General features: G+C 39.5%; 1 protein-coding gene across 3 annotated transcripts in view; it reads left to right on the forward strand.

Annotated features, from left to right (window-relative positions):
* NR3C2 (nuclear receptor subfamily 3 group C member 2) overlaps window positions 1-19,026 on the forward strand; it is a 231,359-nt gene that overhangs the window by 115,355 nt on the left and 96,978 nt on the right. For all 3 annotated transcript variants that reach the window (XM_074155106.1, XM_074155107.1, XM_074155108.1), the window contains one exon: window positions 12,809-12,948. In XM_074155106.1, coding sequence (XP_074011207.1) covers window positions 12,809-12,948 — 140 coding nt within the window. The remainder of the gene's footprint in view (window positions 1-12,808; window positions 12,949-19,026) is intronic.

Below are 19,026 nucleotides of genomic sequence, written 5' to 3' on the forward strand. Positions count from 1 at the left end.
TAGAGCATGAGTGCATTTGCATATACGCAGGTTACGTATATGCTGGGACTATGAGATCAGATGCTCTAGCAATACTGTCTTCCTTAATTGCTCTTGTGGCTGCAAGTATGCAGTGTCTTTCTAACTGGTGATGGTGATGATTAGTTCAAAACATCTTTTTCTATGTGTCCATTTCAAAACAAGCTCTTTTGCAAGAGAGAAAATGGAGGGAAAGGCTCTACAAAGATGAGCGGTTCACATCTTTCTTCTCTCTCTTTCTTTCTCCACCCCCAAGTTGTTCAGTTTACCTGGCTTTCTAAGTTAGGAAGAAGGATGGAAAGCATACCTGCATTCCTTCTACAACAGTAGGATGAGAATTAGGACTGTTGGAATACTCATTAGTGTATCTCTCTTTTGGCCCGTACTGCCTGACCCTTCACGTAAGCTATGGGCAAAGGGAAGACAGAAGGACTTGAAGTGTACAAATAAATGTGGTAATCAACAATATCACCACCAACAAGAGTGACTGTACTTTACCTTGGTGTAAATATAAAACAAAGCCTCTCTGCAGGTTGTCACTTCGTGTAGCAGAGGTGGGACAAGTAGGAAGCGATGTCCCTGTCTGAACCGGAGCTGCTACTTGCCGTATCCCCTGCTAATCACAATTTTTACAAGCAGGTATGAAGCCTGAAAAGGCTGTTTCACTTGTGACAAAATTCACAGGTTGGACTGGGATCAGAATACTTTTTAAAACCTTGATTTTGTATCAGTGTATTTTCTGAAAAGGTACCACAGAGTCCTTTACCAGCAGCTGGTCATTTTAGACCAAGGTGTTACTCCCGTACTTGGTGGAGCTGTGTAGGGTAGATGTTTGTCTCCTGAAGTTAAGGCAGGAGAAGGGTTGCATAGCTACTTGTTTGCACTAAAGAGAAAATGGGAGTGTTTTTTCTTATTTCACTCTGGTTGGTGAATATTCTGTGAAAACATGAGAGAATCCTCTGTGGAAGGCTGGCCCGTAGGGAACAGTTCAACAGAGGAACTTCACAGTGTGCTGGTGAAGAAACGTAATACATGGATTATATCTGAAAACCAGGTTATACATGGGATTGCACACCTAGAACTTAAAGCTAGCATGTGATGGGTTTGAGTTTCATATTGTGTTTCCAAGGCATCAGCTCTTCATTCCCAGCCTTAGAGTGGCACCTTTATATTAGATACATCGTTTGAAGAAATGATGGCTAGAGAACTTGCGAAGGTGTTGGAGCAAGTCCAATTGCAAACTGTTGGTAAGCATCCTGAGAGTCAGAGAGACTGGGAAGTGAGTCCTAGGCTAGATGGTGTTTGCAGATAGGCACAGGCAAAGCCCACTGGAGATGTAGTTGGCCAAGCAAAGAAGCCACAGTGAGAAGAATGAGGGATTGTAGCAGGAGGGCCAGCCTCACCACTCATAGGCCACATGAAGGTCTGCCTGAATACCTGTTCCCATCCCATTTCTCCTTCTTTGCTTTTCCTCCTTCTCCCAGAAGCTGGCAGGTGTGAATCCCGCATCCATTTTCCCTGTATTGCCTCCTCAATGCAGGCATATTCTGCTTGCTATAACCCTTGGATGTTCCTCAGACATCACAACTGTCATTTTATTGTAGTCAAAAGGTAGCAAAAGCACATGAATGCAATGAGGGGAACGGTAAAGGAAGTAGAAGGGGAAATTATCCTGGCTTTTCTACCTTCTAGTTTTAGGAAGATGTTTCACTGGGGCAGTGGGACCAGGAAGGTGGAAAAAACAAACTTACAAACTGCTCCAAGGTCTGTGTAGTTCTCCAACCTAGAGCGGCAAGAGTCTTTTTATTTCTTATATCAAGTAATAATTGTGTGCATTAAAACACCATGAACAGCTTGAATTTCTTAAAACGGAATAATGTTAGATAAAATGAAGCCTTCATTATTTAAAATAGTGTTTTTAGAAGTCACAGAAGAGATTTCAAAATAATGTGACTATTTGCCTTTTAAAATATCTGTTAATCAGAGATGGTGGTAAAAGTTGGAGTTTGGCTTTTACTGTATCATCTGAAACAAGTGCCAAGCTGGAATCTTCCAGTAAAACATAAATCACTGTGCCTAACGTTATTAAGGATTATTACCTTTTGATGCGTAAGGTCAACTTGAGTGGATTATTTATTTTTCCAACCTTCCTTTTACAAATGGAGGCAGAGCTCACTGCGCGTTGCAAGGTGCTTAAGTCTGTTCATGTCAGGAATTTCTCCGATACGCGTATGAGCTTGGGTCTTATTACTCAGTTCTGTGTTGGTAACTCAGACTAAATAATATTGTGAGCTGTCTGTTGCCTTTCATCCTTGTTTATGAAGTTTAGATTACTGTGCAGACTTTCCTACTGCTAGTTTCTGTTCCTATGTGGAATTATAATATATAGCATACACTGGTACCGTGATGCCAATGTGCTTTCAACATCCATACTAATTTTGTCTTCTTGGATGTGGGAGAGCACAAGGGAGTTGAAAGGGCAAACTCCCCCTCCATCCACCCATTAGATTCTTTTGGCTCAAGCAATAATTACACATGTTGCCTTTCAAAGCCTGTGGGATTGCTCTTATGAGTGAAGGTCTGCCATACTGGGGCTTGTATTTGACAAGTTGGAAAATAGTCTTTGTTCCCATGGTAACCTTTTTTTTTTTGTGCTTTGGTGCGTTTTTCCCCTATGGTTTCATGGTTACTCTGGAGGTTTTTCTGTTGAGGTATTTTAATCCCTGGTAGACTGGGGATGGCAGTTCAGTTTAGTTTTTGCTTTTATGAAATACTTTAATATGATTACAGAACTCTTGTAAACTTTATATTGTGTGGTTAGAGTATTAATGGTGCGGTGGCTTTCTCCGTAAGCATCTCATGCACTCAGAAGGTAAAGCAAACAGTTTGTAATAGGCAAGTACATATGATTGGACCAAGCTGCTTCTGTTATAAACTAATATTTTTGATACAGGTATTCCTTTAGGACTTAGGGGGCCAAACCCTTGCCAGGCATACCAGGTAGACTTTTGTCTCAGCAACAGAATGACATTTCTTAAGGTTGAAAATGGTCAATGGTCTGGTCATCAATGTCATTGTTGGAATAAGGGGTTCCTAAAATAAAGATTTCAAGCAAAGGCAGGTATTTTGGGGAACTGCTTGTTTAGACTCTAAAGGAAGAATTTGAAAAAAATATGAGATTTACGTGAAAAGAGGTGGGTTTCTAAAGAGATGTTCTTATTACTGCTAGCATCTCCCTGCATTTCACTTCTACGTATATTTTTCTTCCTTGTTTGTTCAATTTTTCCTTGTCTTAGAAATCCCCAATAGCAGAGCAAAATAGTCACGCAGTCTTGTCTTGCTTGCAATTCCTCATGGTAATGATTTCCCACTGGTGCCCTCGTCAGCAGGTAAACCAGTTTTAAAATATTGCTGACCAAGAAGGCAGCAGAGCCTCACCGAGTAAACACTGCTGTGCTCTCGTGTGAGAGTGATCAGGATACATAATTAGTTTACACATTTTTCAGGGGTGGAAGATGAGGCCGTGCTATGAAAAATTGGATTTTTCAAAGCTAGGTCTCTTTCCTTTTGGTCATGGCAGGTGAGCAGGTGCGGGAGAAGAAAGAGTTAAAGCAACTCTCTGCCACCCACCCACCCCCCAATAGACTTTCAATAATTAACTAGATCATTTTTTCAGATAAACTGTTCCTGCCTTATCTTGCCATACAATATATGGCAATTTATAATCAGCAGCACAAATACCAACATTGCATGCATTTAAACTGCACTGATTCTATAAGTGAACGAAATATGAAAAGTTAGAGCAAACGCGCCGTGGGGCTTACTGCTGGTCTCTGGTTTCCAAAGTTGAAGGTTTACTCCTGGTAAGAAACTCCCGTCTAGGTTAGCCATTCCATTTCAATAGATTATCATATTTACGTACTAAAAAAAAAAGAAAAAAAAAATCAGAACAAGCAAATTTTATTTCCCTGGGGCAGTTGGATCTTGGTACATTGTGGCAGTAGTTAGAGGAAAAAAGTGCATTGCAGAAGAATATTAGGAGGATGTTAAACTTTTCCGATCTCTAGATCAGTGGGTAAAAAGTAGATTTATTTCCCTAGGAGATAAGTGCTCCTCAGTTTCAGTCCATCAGAACGCACTTTTGTTTACACTTCAGTTTATATTTTTCTGTATTTGCCAGATTATTTTGAGGTAAAAATTTGGATGGCCAACTGTAGTTGCTACCAAAAGATTCCAGTAGAGAAGGTCAAGGGAAAGTCAAGGCTTACAGCTGGGTTGAGGAAAATGCTGGGTCCTCTCAGCATCCACTGAGGTAAATGGAAAGTGAAGGAGCTTAGTACGCTTGCTTCATTTTGTAAAATCAACATATGCCTTAAGGTTAAACTAAATCCAGGAACCTGTTTGGTGGTGACTACAGCACAGGAGAACCCATCAGCTTCTATTTGCAGAATAAACACTACAATTTAAATGCTTTTTTAAAATCCTGAGTGAATCTTTTAAGGGAGGGGGGCAGGGCTTGGGAGAAAATGTGAAGCCTTTTCTCCCAAGTTATCAGTGCATGTCAAAGTTTGCTTGTTTCCATAATTAAGATCCAGGTACAAGTGGGATATATCACCCTTAGGCATTGCTAAATAAAGTAGTAACTTAATGTGAAAGTTGGAGTTGCTGAGGAAAGAAACCATGTGATTTCTCAGTTTGCTTTCCCTTAACTAAATGCGCTTTCCTCTCTGATTTATACATGTTTCATTGTACCAAGCATTTCCTAAGGGGGGGGGGAAGTATAAATACTGGATTAATTTTGTATTCTATACATTTGTATTACAGTTGTGGTATTTGAAGTTCAAACAATTGAAAGTTTTCTGTCTTGGAGTAGAATATTTTTGTGCTTTTAAAAAAAAAAAATAATTGAGAGTAACCACTAAGTTAAATGTAATATCACAGCTACTGAATTTGTCTGATTTTTTTTTTTTTTAAATTTCTTAAAAATATATCATCAAGGTCATAGGTGGAAAAATAAGTTTATTTTGGTGAGATACTGGTCCATTTTTTTTAATTATAGCAAGTAACACTCGATTGCATGATCATCATTAGCTCAAACAAAACAAACGAAAGTGAATAAATGGTAATACAAGTAAGAGCTTCAGGATCCTGAAGTTTGGGATGTTTCAAAAATAATTGATTTATAGCACAAGAAGATATTATTTTCTAGGTTGTTTTTCTTCCTTAATTGAATTTCCTGAATATTTCACATTGAAAATGTATTTTCAGTGGATGTTTTTGTTATCTGTGTTGTTCTAGTAGAGAGAAGACATTAAAAAAAAATTAATTATTTCCCTAACCATTTTTATTACTTATGGACTGTTACAATACTCCAGATGTCAGTTAAGCGTGCAGATATTACGCCTGCCTCAGATATTACGCTTGGTGTCTATCATCCATAATAACCACTTAAGTACACAGCCTCCCTAAAAATATATAGATTTTGTTCAAGATTTCTGAGTCTTAAAGTTTTCGTTTGTTTGTTTTTAAGGGTTAGTCTTAAAAAAAAAAAAAAAAAAAAAATTAGCCTTTTTCAAAGGCTGCAGGTATAAGGGTTGGTATATGTTGGAAATAGGACTCCATGTTTTATCCAAGGAAACATAACCATTTCTGTAATGTCTGCCTTCATCTCTGTAGGAGCAGGATAATGCCCTGAGAAGCTCAGCCAGCAGAATTTGCAGCTAGGTTATTTTAGAGATATTTTTTTTTATGCCTCTCTGCCAAGGGTCAGAGGGCAAACGTGGCTCCGTCTACAAGCAGGAGTGTTGCTGCTGAGGCTCAGAGGTGGCTTGGTTTCAGCGGTCCCCCCCCTCAGCTCAGCATTCGTGAGGTGCGATGCGACTGCCTTCTCCTCCAAAAATCTGACCCTTTCATCCCTGCACCTTTTCGCTTCTCCATGCTTTTCTCGGTCTGCTGACAAGAAGATTGGTTTATACAGTCTGACATTTAAGAAATACCGATTTCCAGGCTGCTGATGTGCTTTATGCAAGTAGTTATATGAGAGAGCCAGGGTGCCCTCCTGCAGTGAAACTTTTTTAGAAACCGATACTGGTCAAGCCTTAGTATTGACAATTAAAATGAGCAGCACGAGGCAAAATCTGGGAGGTGACACACGCTGCTGGGGGAGGTTGTGACCAACATCATTGTGTAGTGGTCAAATAACCTATTGGGCAACCAGCATAACATCTTCTAAATAATTAGTAGGTTATCCTGGGCAGCGAAATTGTTGGTTTTATGTGAACACGCGCAAAAATAATGGAGTTAATGTGAAGAGGAGATGGTTATGCCATCTACGGTGATGGCTGAGTGAATGATGAGTTAAAGAAAGGAAGATACAAGGAGAGCTGCTAGAGAAGTGACAAGTCAAATGGAAGCACTTGGGGACATTAAGATTAGCTGTGGAAACCAGGAAGAATTTGGGGGGCTATTTGGAGGGGGAAAAGAGTATATTTCCAGGGTAGCATAAACTTGGTAATCAATCTCTTGATTTTAGTGCCAGGTTGTGAGGAGCTGTATTGTCACTCAGCGTGGGAGTTCCTTGTCTCCCTTGGGCAGCATCGTCTGGCCTGCTGTGTGGAGGTCGGTGAGGGCCAAGCGTGTGGGTGTGCTCCTGCACTGACATGACCTGGCTCGGTGGTGCCAGGGGCTCTTTGGTGGCTCTTGGTCAGCTCTTGGCTGCCTCCTGACCATCTGAGCTTGCTTGGGTGGGAAGGGTGGGCCAGATCAAGGTCTGGTCTCCATGCTCAGCCAGGCCAATGACATCGTGGTTGTGTTTCAGTATCTGTGTGTGCAAAGTGGACTATCATGTTTTCATGTGCCAGTCCCCAGTAGAGGATGACTCTTGATGGAGGTTACCCTTCAGAAAGGAGATGAGAGGGTAGAAGGAAGATGCCGGCAGTCTCTGCATCTTGAATCTCCTGATTATTTCTTCCTCTTAAAGGTTTTTTCTTTTCTTGAAAATACGATGCTGATCTGATACGATGCTAATCTCAACTTCATCGCACCTTTGCTTTTGCATAGCTTCATTAATTGAGGTGTACCCAGCTTCCTTCTGTTTGTTTTACTACTAGAAAATTTCTGTATGAAAAAGAGAAGTCAATGATGTGGAATTAAAATAGACTCGTCTAGATCTCATAATAATAAAAGCGCTTGGAACAAATGAGTTTGGGATTCATAATTGTGGCTTATGTTTCTTTGGAGTGCTTCATCTTATCATCAGAGAGGCATCGTTTGTTTAAACTGTGCTCCTGTATGACATCTGGTTTGAAAAGCATAATAACCTATATAATCAGCTTCTAAAATGCTGGATTATCTGTAGGTTTATTGACTCTTCTTTACAAAATCTGTTATTTCTAATTAATTCTCCATATAACTATTACTGAAGCCAACTTGCAGAGACACAAATGAGCTTTATGGCAATGGCTAGTCAAGGTCAGCATTTAACTGCCAGTATTTGCACTGTTGAGGATAATAAATCAGGCTTATTCCTAATCACATACCCTACAACGTGACAAATGTTAGTGGAGCCATCTAAGCAACCATTTTACAAATCATTTAGAAGATACATTTGGCATTGTTAAACTGCTCCACGCTGCCCTTGGCTGTAAAAGCCTGGCGATAAAATATGTATGCACTGTTAGATCTCATGTATTTGAATCCTGCCGAGTGTGTGTGTGTGTATGGAGGGGTGTGTATGTTTGCTGCTTTTTTTTTTCTTTTCTTTTCTTTGTATTGGAAATAATGAAAGAGGCGTGAAAGTAATAACACCTAATCAAGCTATGGAAACCACTGGCTTCTGAAAGCAGTGATGAGTAGCCAGTTCTGTGGCACTATTTCATATTTCTTGTGTTTTCACTTAGAAGTTTGTATTGAGAGTAGGTTGCTGCCCACAAATTTTCTGGGTCAACAATAGTCCATTGTGTGAAAGTTTTTAAAAAAAAAAAAAAACTGTTAAATATTAGAGCAATAGTTGTTAGGCTCTAATTTGGATTTGGGCAAATGCATAAACACAGCATTTTCACTTGGTCTAAAGTTTAAGACTTGATCCTGCTGTGGTCAGATTTAGTGTGTCAATTCAAATAAATATTTGGCAGTAGGCTAATTACTGTCCAGGAATTCAACTGTAATGTTTCCGATCTTTTTTTTTTTTATGGTATCTGTTCTTATTTGGACCAACTCTTGTATTTTTCAAAAGAGAGAATGATGTATTACTGAAATAATCTGGATTATTGTAACCAAACTTCTCATCTGGAGAAAAAAAAAAAAATCAAACTAAGCTCAAAAAAAAGAACTAAAATGAAATTAATGTATATAACTTAAAATCAACTGAATTTAACACTTAGTTTTCACCTATTAAGTTTTACCTGCCTGTAACTTTTTCCCCATACCAGTTTACATTAGGATTACTTAATAGAAAATTGTGGGATGTTTCTGTGGAAAATTTAATGAAAAGAGAAATATTTAGCTTGGAGCATGCATGAAAAACACTTTCAAAGTGTTTTGGGGTTTGTTTTTTTTTTAGTGTGATGTTTCTCCCTTTACATATTATACTATTTAGAGCTATACTGATTAATTAAATGCTTGGTTTAACAAAAGTAATGAATAAATAGTGTGTTTCTGTGTCATAAACATTGGATATCTGGCCTTGAAATGAGGTCGTTTGCTCACCAGTTGGATCTTGAAGCAGATCTTGTTAACCATGGTCAAGTCGTTAAGAAAGGAATGACAGCCTGAACGTAAGAGAGATTCAGGAGGAAAAGGTGTAACCGTCCATGCATGCCTTGTTGAGAAAGAAAAGCTTCCACGGAGAGAATGACTTAATCTGAGGTTTAGCAATACAATTTGAGCATATTTTTTGGACCTGGCCTTTTATTATTTGCAGGTATGTACGAACACCACTTTACTTTTGTATGAGGAAATATTAATAGCATTTTGAATTGGCAAATACTTTAGTGTAGCATGGGTGAAAGAGAACATAAGAGATTTTAAAAACAAGCCAAACATTGTTCATTAAAATACAGTCATAGCTAGAGCTGGCACAAGTTGGAGGGGATTTAAGTGCCAACAGCTAATATCAAAGTTTCTTTGCAATAGAGTATTTGAGAATTTCTCTATGTTGGATACTCCTATTAGGAATAAAAATACTTCATTTGTGTTTTAACCTATTCCACTTTGAAACTGATCGAAAGGATGTATGGGAGCTAATTGAATTTCATTCCAGAATGTTAAGTTTCCACCTGTGATGCTGTGGCTGAGTCGTTGAATCCATGCTTTATATTCAAGCTGTACGCTTCACCTTTCAGCTACATTCAAGCCCTTCTTTTAGAGAAGCACTGCATAAAATATGCTATAGATTGTGTCTTAGGTAGGCATTTAATAATAGTCAAGCATCAACTGGTGTCTCAATGCGTCTTTACGGGCTTTTTTACCCAATAATTCTGTGCAAGTGAAATTTTATAGGGTAGCTTGCATGTAAAAAAAGGCTTCCCCACCTTCTGCAAATCCTATGTGACAATTTATTTTCAACTAAAATTAATATATGCTTACATATATATATACAGTATGTAGATATAGAGAGAATGCATGTGTATATGTGTGTGTGTATATATATATAAGTAAAAAACCACGCATACTGCTGTGATACCCTGGAAACATCCCTTTTTCCACAGGAAGTGCTCTCTAACAGAACTACCTTTTTTAGATATTAAAAAAAAATAATAATACACTGACCTTTTTCAGGGTAGAAAGACTAGGAAAATTTTTGCTAGTCTTATGAAGAAATGGGAACATGCAGCATCAAAATTACAAATGCCCCGAGACATTTTGGTGGTATGTCAGAATTGAAGTATTTCCCTTCCCAGACAAAATACCACTGTTTGCAATGAAAAAGAAAAAAAAAAATACTTTTCAAAGAGTTAGTTTTCCAAGTTATTCACATTTACTCTAGGAAGCAGTAAGAAGAATTTGGAAGAATTTTGGAAGAATTTTGTTTAATGAGAAGCTTAATGTTTTTCGTGCAGTATGAAACGTGTGAGGGGGATAACAAATCCAAATGCAGAACTGGATGCTGGCACAGTCTTGGCAAATCCTGAAGAAGACACCTTTCCTTAGGGGTGGATTGATGCTGCGTGCATCAGTATGGCTGTGACTTGAGCACACAGGACTTAACTTAAAGATAGATTTGATGAGGCTTTCCTTTGTCTCTCTAGCAGATGAGCTAATGCCATCACCTAGCAATTATCAACTAGTGTGATGTTATGTAATGAAAGTATAAATAGCACGAGGGCTAAAACTAGTAAATCTAACAGACTAGCGAGCAGACAAGAGCAGGAGCACTATTTGGAACATTTTGATTAGCATCTGAACGCTGTCATTTAAAAAGACATCTAGATTTGATGTTACAGTAACGCTGCAGGCCAGGAGAGTTGTGGTCCTTGATCTGGAGTGACATTTGTGCTGTGCCCCTGGGTAAATCACTTGGCCTCTGTATACCTCTTTAAAGGAAGATAGAAAGTTGGAAAAAGGCAAAGGGTGCATACTTGAGATTTCTTAAGCAAGCTGGTTATCTTATGTTTGAATTAAGTCTACCTGTGAACTTCATTTCCCAATGACTGACCGACAAAGAGCCTGTGACCTGCAATTTGAACTGTCAGATTATTTCACCACCAGTGTAAAGTCTTTTTAGGGTTGTTTTAGTAGTTGTTTGGTAGCATTCAGAGAGGTAATGTGTGAAGAAATGCAAGAGGTCACGTTTACCTGGAGAAGAGAGGCTATGTGGAACGAAAGACTCTCCCCAGCCCCGCTGAGGCGTGGGAGGGATCCAAAGCTTTCATCTCCTTTAGTATCTGGCACGTTTTTCCAAGCATGCCGATTACATTAGGGTGGCATTTCCAGTTCCCTGGGGGAGGAAGGGAGGGAGGAATCATAGAATGGTCTAGGTTGGAAGGGACCTTTAGAGATCATCTAGTCCAACCATCGACCTAACTCTGATAAAAAAAAACAAAGGAAAACCATACAAAACCACCCCCCACATCACTAAACCATGTCTCTAAGCACTATGTCAACCCGTCTTTTGAAAACCTCCAGGGATGGTGCCTCAGCCACTTCCCTGGGCAGCCCATTCCAAGGCTTAATAACCCTTTCCGTGTAAACATTTTTCCTAATATCCAATCTGAACCTCCCCTGGCACAACTTGAGGCCATTTCCTCTTGTCCTATCGCCTGTGACTTGGGAGAAGAGACCAACCGCCCCTGGCTACACCCTCCTTTCAGGGAGCTGTAGAGAGCGAGAAGGTCTCCCCTCAGCCTCCTTTTCTCCAGGCTGAACACCCCCAACTCCCTCAGCCTCTCCTCACAAGACTTACTCTCCAGACCCCTCACCAGTTTTGTTGCCCTTCTCTGGACCCGCTCCAGCACCTCCATGTCTTTTTTGTGGTGAGGGGCCCAAAACTGGACACAGCCCTCGAGGTGGGGCCTCACCAGTGCCCAGGACAGGGGGACCATCACCTCCCCAGTTGTGCTCACCACGCTGTTCCTGACACAGGCCAGGATGCTGGTGGCCTTCTTGGCCACCTGGGCACACTGCTGGCTCATGTTCATCCCACAGTCCGCCAACACCCCCAGGTCCTTTTCTGCTGGACAGCTTTCCAGCCACTCTTCCCCAAGCCTGTAGCGTTGCCTGGGGTTGTTGTGACCCAAGGGCAGGACCCGGCACTTGGCCTTGTTGAACCTCATCCCATTGGCCTCAGCCCATCCATCCAGCCTGTCCAGATCCCTCTGCAAAGCCTTTCTGCCCTCCAGCAGGTCAACACTCCCACCCAACTTGGTGTCATCTGCAAACTGACTGAGGGTGCACTCGATCCCCTTGTCCAGATCATTGATGAAGATGTTAAAGAGAACCGGCCCCAGTACCGAGCCCTGGGGGACACCACTCGTGACGGGCAGGAGACTCACTGCATCATGATATGTGGCTTGTTTTTGAAGAACACTGTCTTTTAGAGTTGGCAGTGGAAAATACTTCCAAAAGATACCTTCAGAGAGTCATGGTTCAAAAAAAAAAAAAAAGCCAACAGAAATGCCCTGTCTTTTAAGAATGCAGTTGATGGTTGAAGCTGGGTTTGCAAGATGCATCCATCTGCAGAACTTCAGGGTGGTTTCTGAACCTCCGGTGCTGCTTTTCCGGCACCTACAGTCATACTTAACAGGCTTCAAAACTACTTCGAAAGTAAGCTGTTAAATTACAGAAATATTAGATATAAGCTCCAGGACCGCTGTCGTGGTAAGCAGGAATGCGGTCAGGAGAGCGCATACTGCTTTGCTGCGCCGCTTCATGAAGTGGTCTTAGTGGTTTTATTACAGGTATTCTTTAGCTGTGAGGGCTTGAAACAAACAAAGAAAATTTATAGCTATCAGGTCGCTGCCTGGGTGGTTTGTTTGTTTGTTGTTTATTTTCGGTTTTAATCATCTGCTACTAATAAATTCCACTGCCCTTGTGGTAACTTCTTACATTAACATTGATATATTATGAGTGTTTTAAAACAGACAATAAAAATATTGCCCTTACTAATTAAAGCAATTCATGTATTCAACCAGGCACTGCCAGAAAGAGTTGTGGTTTCCTAATTGTTAGGTGCCTTGAGCAATATACCTTGTATAAATTCTTAATTGAACTTAGCATTATGGCCAGCGTGATTTGAAATATTCATACCTGTTTTGTTTTGCCTTTTTTTTTTTTTTTTTTTTTTTAACTCCAGCTCTTCATTGAGAAGTGTATCAACTGGATCTTCAAGACCTTCCAAAGTATGTTTGGTGTGCGGAGATGAGGCATCTGGATGTCATTATGGGGTGGTTACCTGTGGCAGCTGTAAAGTTTTCTTCAAGAGGGCAGTAGAAGGTAAGAAAATACAAAATGAAGAACATCAGCAAAAAACGAAAAGACAAAACATGTGCGGGTTTGGGTTTTTTTAATAGAAATATGTATACACACATGCACATACATGTTTTCTTATCTGTTTTCTGCCATTGATAAAATTGTGTTGTTAATCTGAAAAGAAAAAAAATGTTGAATGAACTCCAAATACGTGTGGTATAATTTACGTAGAATATACCAGGATGTTTGCAATGTACACCTTCTGCTTTACTTCATGCCACTGCTGAATCAGGCTTCTTCTCCACTCCTCTGAGTAAATTTTTGTAATTTTTGATGGATACAGATACAATTAATGTAAACATACTCCTGCTTGTCCTGTACTGGAGGGTGAATACGGTTGTCTCGTTATGCTTTGGCAACCTTATGTGACAGTACAATTCACTCGGGTCAGTTATCTGCCTGTGAGTATCTCCAGGGCTTTTGACTCAGTAGTGCATCTGCTTCATCTTTTAGCAAAAGAGAAGATGGCTTTGCTGTACTGTGGTAGATTGATGAGGAAGCATGAATTGAGCGTGGTGCTTTACTTAGAGATTGTTTTCTTCGTTAAGGATTAGGGCTTTCAATAAGGACTATATTCTGATACCTGTATCATCACAGGAGTGTTTTGCTGACGTCTCCCTATTTTATGTTAATTATGGTATAGCTGGTCTTTCCTGGGCACCTCAATAGAAAGAAGTTAGGATCACTCAGAGTGCTGCAGGACCTCTGGTAGGTGTTGCCTTTCTGTGACTTGGGCTATTAGGGTAAAAGAAAATGTTTGGCCTTTACAGACTTTGTAAGCAATTTCTTCAAGTGATAAAAATAAAGTTTTTAATACCTGATAAAGAGTAGGAGTTCATGGCTTGCAAAGGACAGAAATACTGTATAGGTTTCTTGAAGTCTTTGCTGATGAATAGATGTTCTTACAACCACTGATGAAGCAAGCGATATCTACTTACTCATTTATTTTCATGAGGAAAAACCTAGAAGGAACAAAATAGACTCTTAATGTGGTGTCCAGCTTGTGCACTGAGTGAGGCAGTGATTAATTTCTTCTGTGATCATTAAATTTGCTGCTGATGGCAATAAGGATTTAGCTCTCTGTTAAATAGACCTGGAGGGCTTGTGCGTCATTGAGGTCAAGACCTCATATAATATCTCTCTATCAATCTATTTATCTGTCTATCATCAGAAGTGTCAATCTAATTGAAATGAACTTCCCGAAGTTATAAGGACATGGAAAAGGTTTCCCTTGTCTGAAAGTACTTTCTCTTACTGTTGTGCAATAGCTGACCTTGCTGCCTTCATTCCCTAACTTCTTCCTTGAGGTTTTAGTTGCTTAACAAACATGAACTGGAAAACCTTACTCATTTTCACCGAGTGATTTCCTCTGTGTGCTTCCATACCACATCACGGATAGGTCTTCGCACATTCATGTCTAAACTGGCCTCTGAATCATGAGGATATCTTTTGTTTTGGTGATGGTGGTAGGTTTTGCATACACCTGCAGATACTGTGAAGGGACAGCACCTTTTGTTATCTTCCTTCCTCCTTCCTGCCTTCCAGGAAAGCTTCCTTCCCAGTCTTGAATCACTGTGCTGCGTACCTACATTTACCATGCCCCTCTTTTTTTCATGTCCTTTCTGACATAATCTGATGGATATCCCTATCCCTTTATAGGAATTTATTTAAAAAATACCAAAATATCAAAAAATACCAAGGATTCCTGTTATGAGTTAACAAAGTAGCAAGACTACATTTCCAAGCCTTAGAAGCCAAAATTATTAGGAAAAGATTACTCTGTAATCAGGTATAGAAATAAATTTTTAAAATGTACTTAAAAGTTATCAATAATTACTGAAAATTTATGAGTTAAGTAAAAAAAACCCTCAAAACCTGAAAGACAAAACAGTCTTGTCATCCCTAAAAATTGAAGATAGGAGATTTGAATTAGCTTCAAATATATGTTTTAGAATTATTATAGAAACATGCATGTTCCTACCAGTGGTTGTGAACATGACTGTGAGTTCTTGATGCTACCAGTAGCATTGTTGTTACGCAGACACTGAAAATTTGGCTTGCATTTCTCTGTTTTATATACATTTATTTATATATAGATTTTTTTTGTGTGTGTGTGTATATATATATATGCATAAAAGTACATTGTAGAGTATTAGCCACAAAAGGAACTACCAATGTGAATAAAAATTTGTGTAGGTAGTTTTGTAACAACAAACATTTTTTTGTAGAGTCATTATAAATTTTTCAGTTGGGGCACATGACCAGTAAAATACCCCGTCGTGAGGTTTCCTAATTTAAATGAAGTATTTGTAGTAATTAGTCTGTATCATTTGTTCATGAGGATGTTTTTAAAATTACGGTAGTTCAGTGCATGGTATAAATAAAAAATAAATCAAAGTGGAAGGACTATCTCAAATGTAGATCCTGGGCATACCTGTCTCAGCTCTGAGCTAAAGCTGTGTCCTTAAGTGTTTGTGTTCTTGTCTTCATTACAAAGAAAACAGTAAAACTCCCTCTGTGAACATAGAAACAACTTTCTGGGGAATTTAGAAATACAGTGGCTAATTTATTTGAGTAAAAATGAATTGTTCCCTCTATAAAAGATTATAGTGAAAGAATAGAAAAGATTCCTCAAGTTTCATTCACCATATCCCTGAAGTCATTTCTATAGACTTTTTAAAGATTTATGAATATTTTTCCAGTTATATTTTACACACTGTATATTGCATAGGCGCACACACACATATTTCTTACTTGATGCACTAAACATTCTTCAGTAGAAAGTGGCACAAGAAATTATATTCTGTCAAAAATGGCCCCCTCTTCCAATTGTTACTAAATATGGTAGCCGTAGCTGGTGCCATTTTCACAGAACCACAGCATGGCTGAGGTTGGAAGGAACTTCTGGAGGTCATTTGGTCCAGCATCCCCTGCTCATGCAGGGCTTCTTAGAGCCAGTTGCCCAGGACCATGTCCAGATGGCTTTTGAATATCTCAAAGGATGGAGATTCCACAACCTCTCATGCCAGTGACTGGTCATCTTCACAATAAAAAAGTGCTTCCTGATGTTCAGACAGACCTTCCTGTCTTTCAGTTTGTGCCCTCTTTGAACAGTGGAACTCTTCTTCTTGAAGGGGAAGAGGCTTTTGGTCGTTTCTACTGATTAAATGAAAGATTTACTTAGTTTATTTAAGAAGTTACATACTGATAGTCCTTCAGAAGGTATGGTGGGATGAAAGTCATGGGAAAGAGCAATTGGTGTTCAGGTGGAAGGACAAGAACAAGTGATCTAGTTGAAGATGTCCCCGCTCATTGCAGGGGAGTTGGACTCGATGACCTTTAAAGGCCCCCCTCCAACCCAACCCATTCCATGATTCTATGAAGTGGGGAGACAAATTGTGTCAAAAAGCATGGAAACAGAGAAGGGGGATTTGGAGAGAGGGACTGCTGCACACTTCCCAGCTCCTTGGGTCTCACCTAGAATTGCTGACGTCAGCCCACCTTGAACAGCTTTTGAGTGCCAATTCCTTTGCACTCCCCTGAAAAATTCCAAAACAGAGGGATTATTACAGAAAAGAACAACTGCATTGAAATTTAAAACCAAGAAAGTGCACAACAAAGAGCCTAAAGCTTGCGTCTCCCATGGTAAATCTGGTAATTGTATTCCCAGTGAATCTTATTTTGGTGACTTGCAGGAAACGTCTAATGAATTTATGAGAAGGAGAGCTGTAGACTAAAAAAGTATTAAAATGGGTTTACTGGTAAAATTTCAAAAGTAATTTCAGATGGAATTCATTAAAGGGATGTAAATTATCCAAGTGCAAAATTTTGGTGTCAAGTAAGCATGAACTTTTTGGTGACGGATTTGATGAGCAGGAGTCTGGTGTGAAGAAATAGGATTGTGTCATTAATATATATTTGACCTGCCTCGCGAACACTAAAATCCTTTAACCATAAAAGTGTTGATAGATGGTGTCACTGCAAAAGTTAAGACATTTGTATTTATAATACATTTTTACCTAGGATACCTATATTGTATCATTTTCTAAATTACGGATATGGCCAATCATAAGGTTATTTAAACTTTAATTTATGATCATTAATAGAGTCATATGCTGAAAATACGCTATACTGTGAGGGAACCTAAGGTACCTGGCCAGTCTTCTCTTTTTCCACTTCTCCAAGGAGAGTAACAGGCTTGAAGTCAGAAATCACAGCTGTTCTTGCGTATGCTTTGCATTTTTAGTCTTCATTTGTTCAAGTTCCAGAAAAGTATGAGGTAATCTGTCCTAAATCAAAATTTATATTGCTTCTTAAGTTGCTAAAGTTAATCTTTCATTCTTCCTTTGGCTTGAAGGTAAGAAAAGGAAGGCATTTTTTCATCTCCAAATGGTACTAAAGACTACAGCAAAAACAACCATCATCTTCCAGTTATTTTGCGTATTTGCTGGGAGATTTTTGGCTACTTAACAAATTATATCATATTAGTTATAGGGAAGCTTGCTGGTTTGTTTTTTTTTTTTAAATACAAAGATGTGATGTTCAATAAATTTCAGATTGCGCTGTTGATTTCTGCTCCAGGCAGTTCACCTTAAAGCTATTTCTGCCATTTTAAGTCAGAAACCTAGATCTCTCTTCACCTCTGAAGTAGAAACACAGCTACAGCAGCAGAGGATTTCTAGGATTGTGTTTCTTTTTCACCTACACGTATGTTAATTTGACTATTTAAGGGAGGGGGAAATTTGGCTGAAGGACGCTTTTCAGAGTCTAATCTGATGCTGTCTTATTTAAACGGCCTCCTGGATATAGCAAACGTGCTGTGCACCTCAGCGAGCAGCCCAGTAACAAAGAAATCCTACCTCTGCTGCGTGTTTGCACAGCAGGTTATCCAAGACTTCGCTTCAATAGCGGAAGGGATGAAATTTCCCGTGTAGCAATCTGCAGGGACTCAGCCCAGCTGTGGGAACCGAGGTTGCCTCAAAGATAGGGTTACGGAAAAGAAGGGCCATTCTTCATCTCCCTTTGTGCCAGGCTGCTCTGAAAACACGGGACCGAAACAACCCAGGGGGCTGCAAGATGGAGGGTCCAAGCCACCAGTCACCAGGGGTACCTCCCGCTCTGCCTTGCCAGCCACCGAGGCCGATCTTTTTGCCATAATCAAAGGGATCCAGCATCCTTCTAGAGACTCGTCTTCGCAGGAAGGATTGCAAGCTACTGCCAGCCTGAAAATTCAGTGGTAGATAAACTCAGTTCTTTGGCAAGCAAAGGCACCGTGCAACCATTTAGCAATGGGCCAGATGCAGAATATCCCAGGGATGCTCTTTTTTTTTTTTTTTTTCCTTTTTCTGGAAATACTCTTGAGTTTCTGCTTCCAGAAGGCCACACAAGAGGGAAAGGGATAAGTTAGGTGTAACGTGTTTTGTCAGAAACAGGTAATCTTCCTGTGGTTTTCCCATGAACTTCCCAAAGCTCTATACCCCCCCCAGTAGGAAATAAAGAGAAACAAAAGCCTCTGTGTGTGCCTCCTAAATTTTTTTCATTTTAATTGAGGTGGAAAAAAAGTATCGAGGTATGAGAATTTAAATATGCTGGAATATATAGTTCTTGAAGAATTTGCTTAATTAGCATAACATATTTTTATAAAATACTACTTGTGAACAGAAAAGTTTTACCTTAGTGATCATTTAAAGAAGCAGTATTTTTTTATGCTGTAGAAGCTGAAATTGGTACGTTATAGAAAGGCATTTTCCACACCATTTTGCAGTGTGTGCACCCATGAATTTTGTAGGTCTGTATTACTAGAATTAATTATACATACAGTTCTTCACTCTCCACTATTCTGTTCATTCACTGTAATGGAGTCAGTGTTTTTCCATCACAGGCTGTAATTTTCCTTTTATCCACTTTCATAAGGTCAGCGGCCTCTCTAAATTCGACATCACTCAGTATAGATGTCCATATGTTTTCATAGAAATTTGTATGTGGGATTTGAAGTTGACTCTGTTCCTGACCTATTGCAAGAATCTGTTTTACAACCTATCA

The sequence above is a fragment of the Numenius arquata genome, chromosome 10 (genome assembly GCF_964106895.1).
Source record: "Numenius arquata chromosome 10, bNumArq3.hap1.1, whole genome shotgun sequence".
NCBI classification, from domain to species: Eukaryota; Metazoa; Chordata; class Aves; order Charadriiformes; family Scolopacidae; genus Numenius; species Numenius arquata.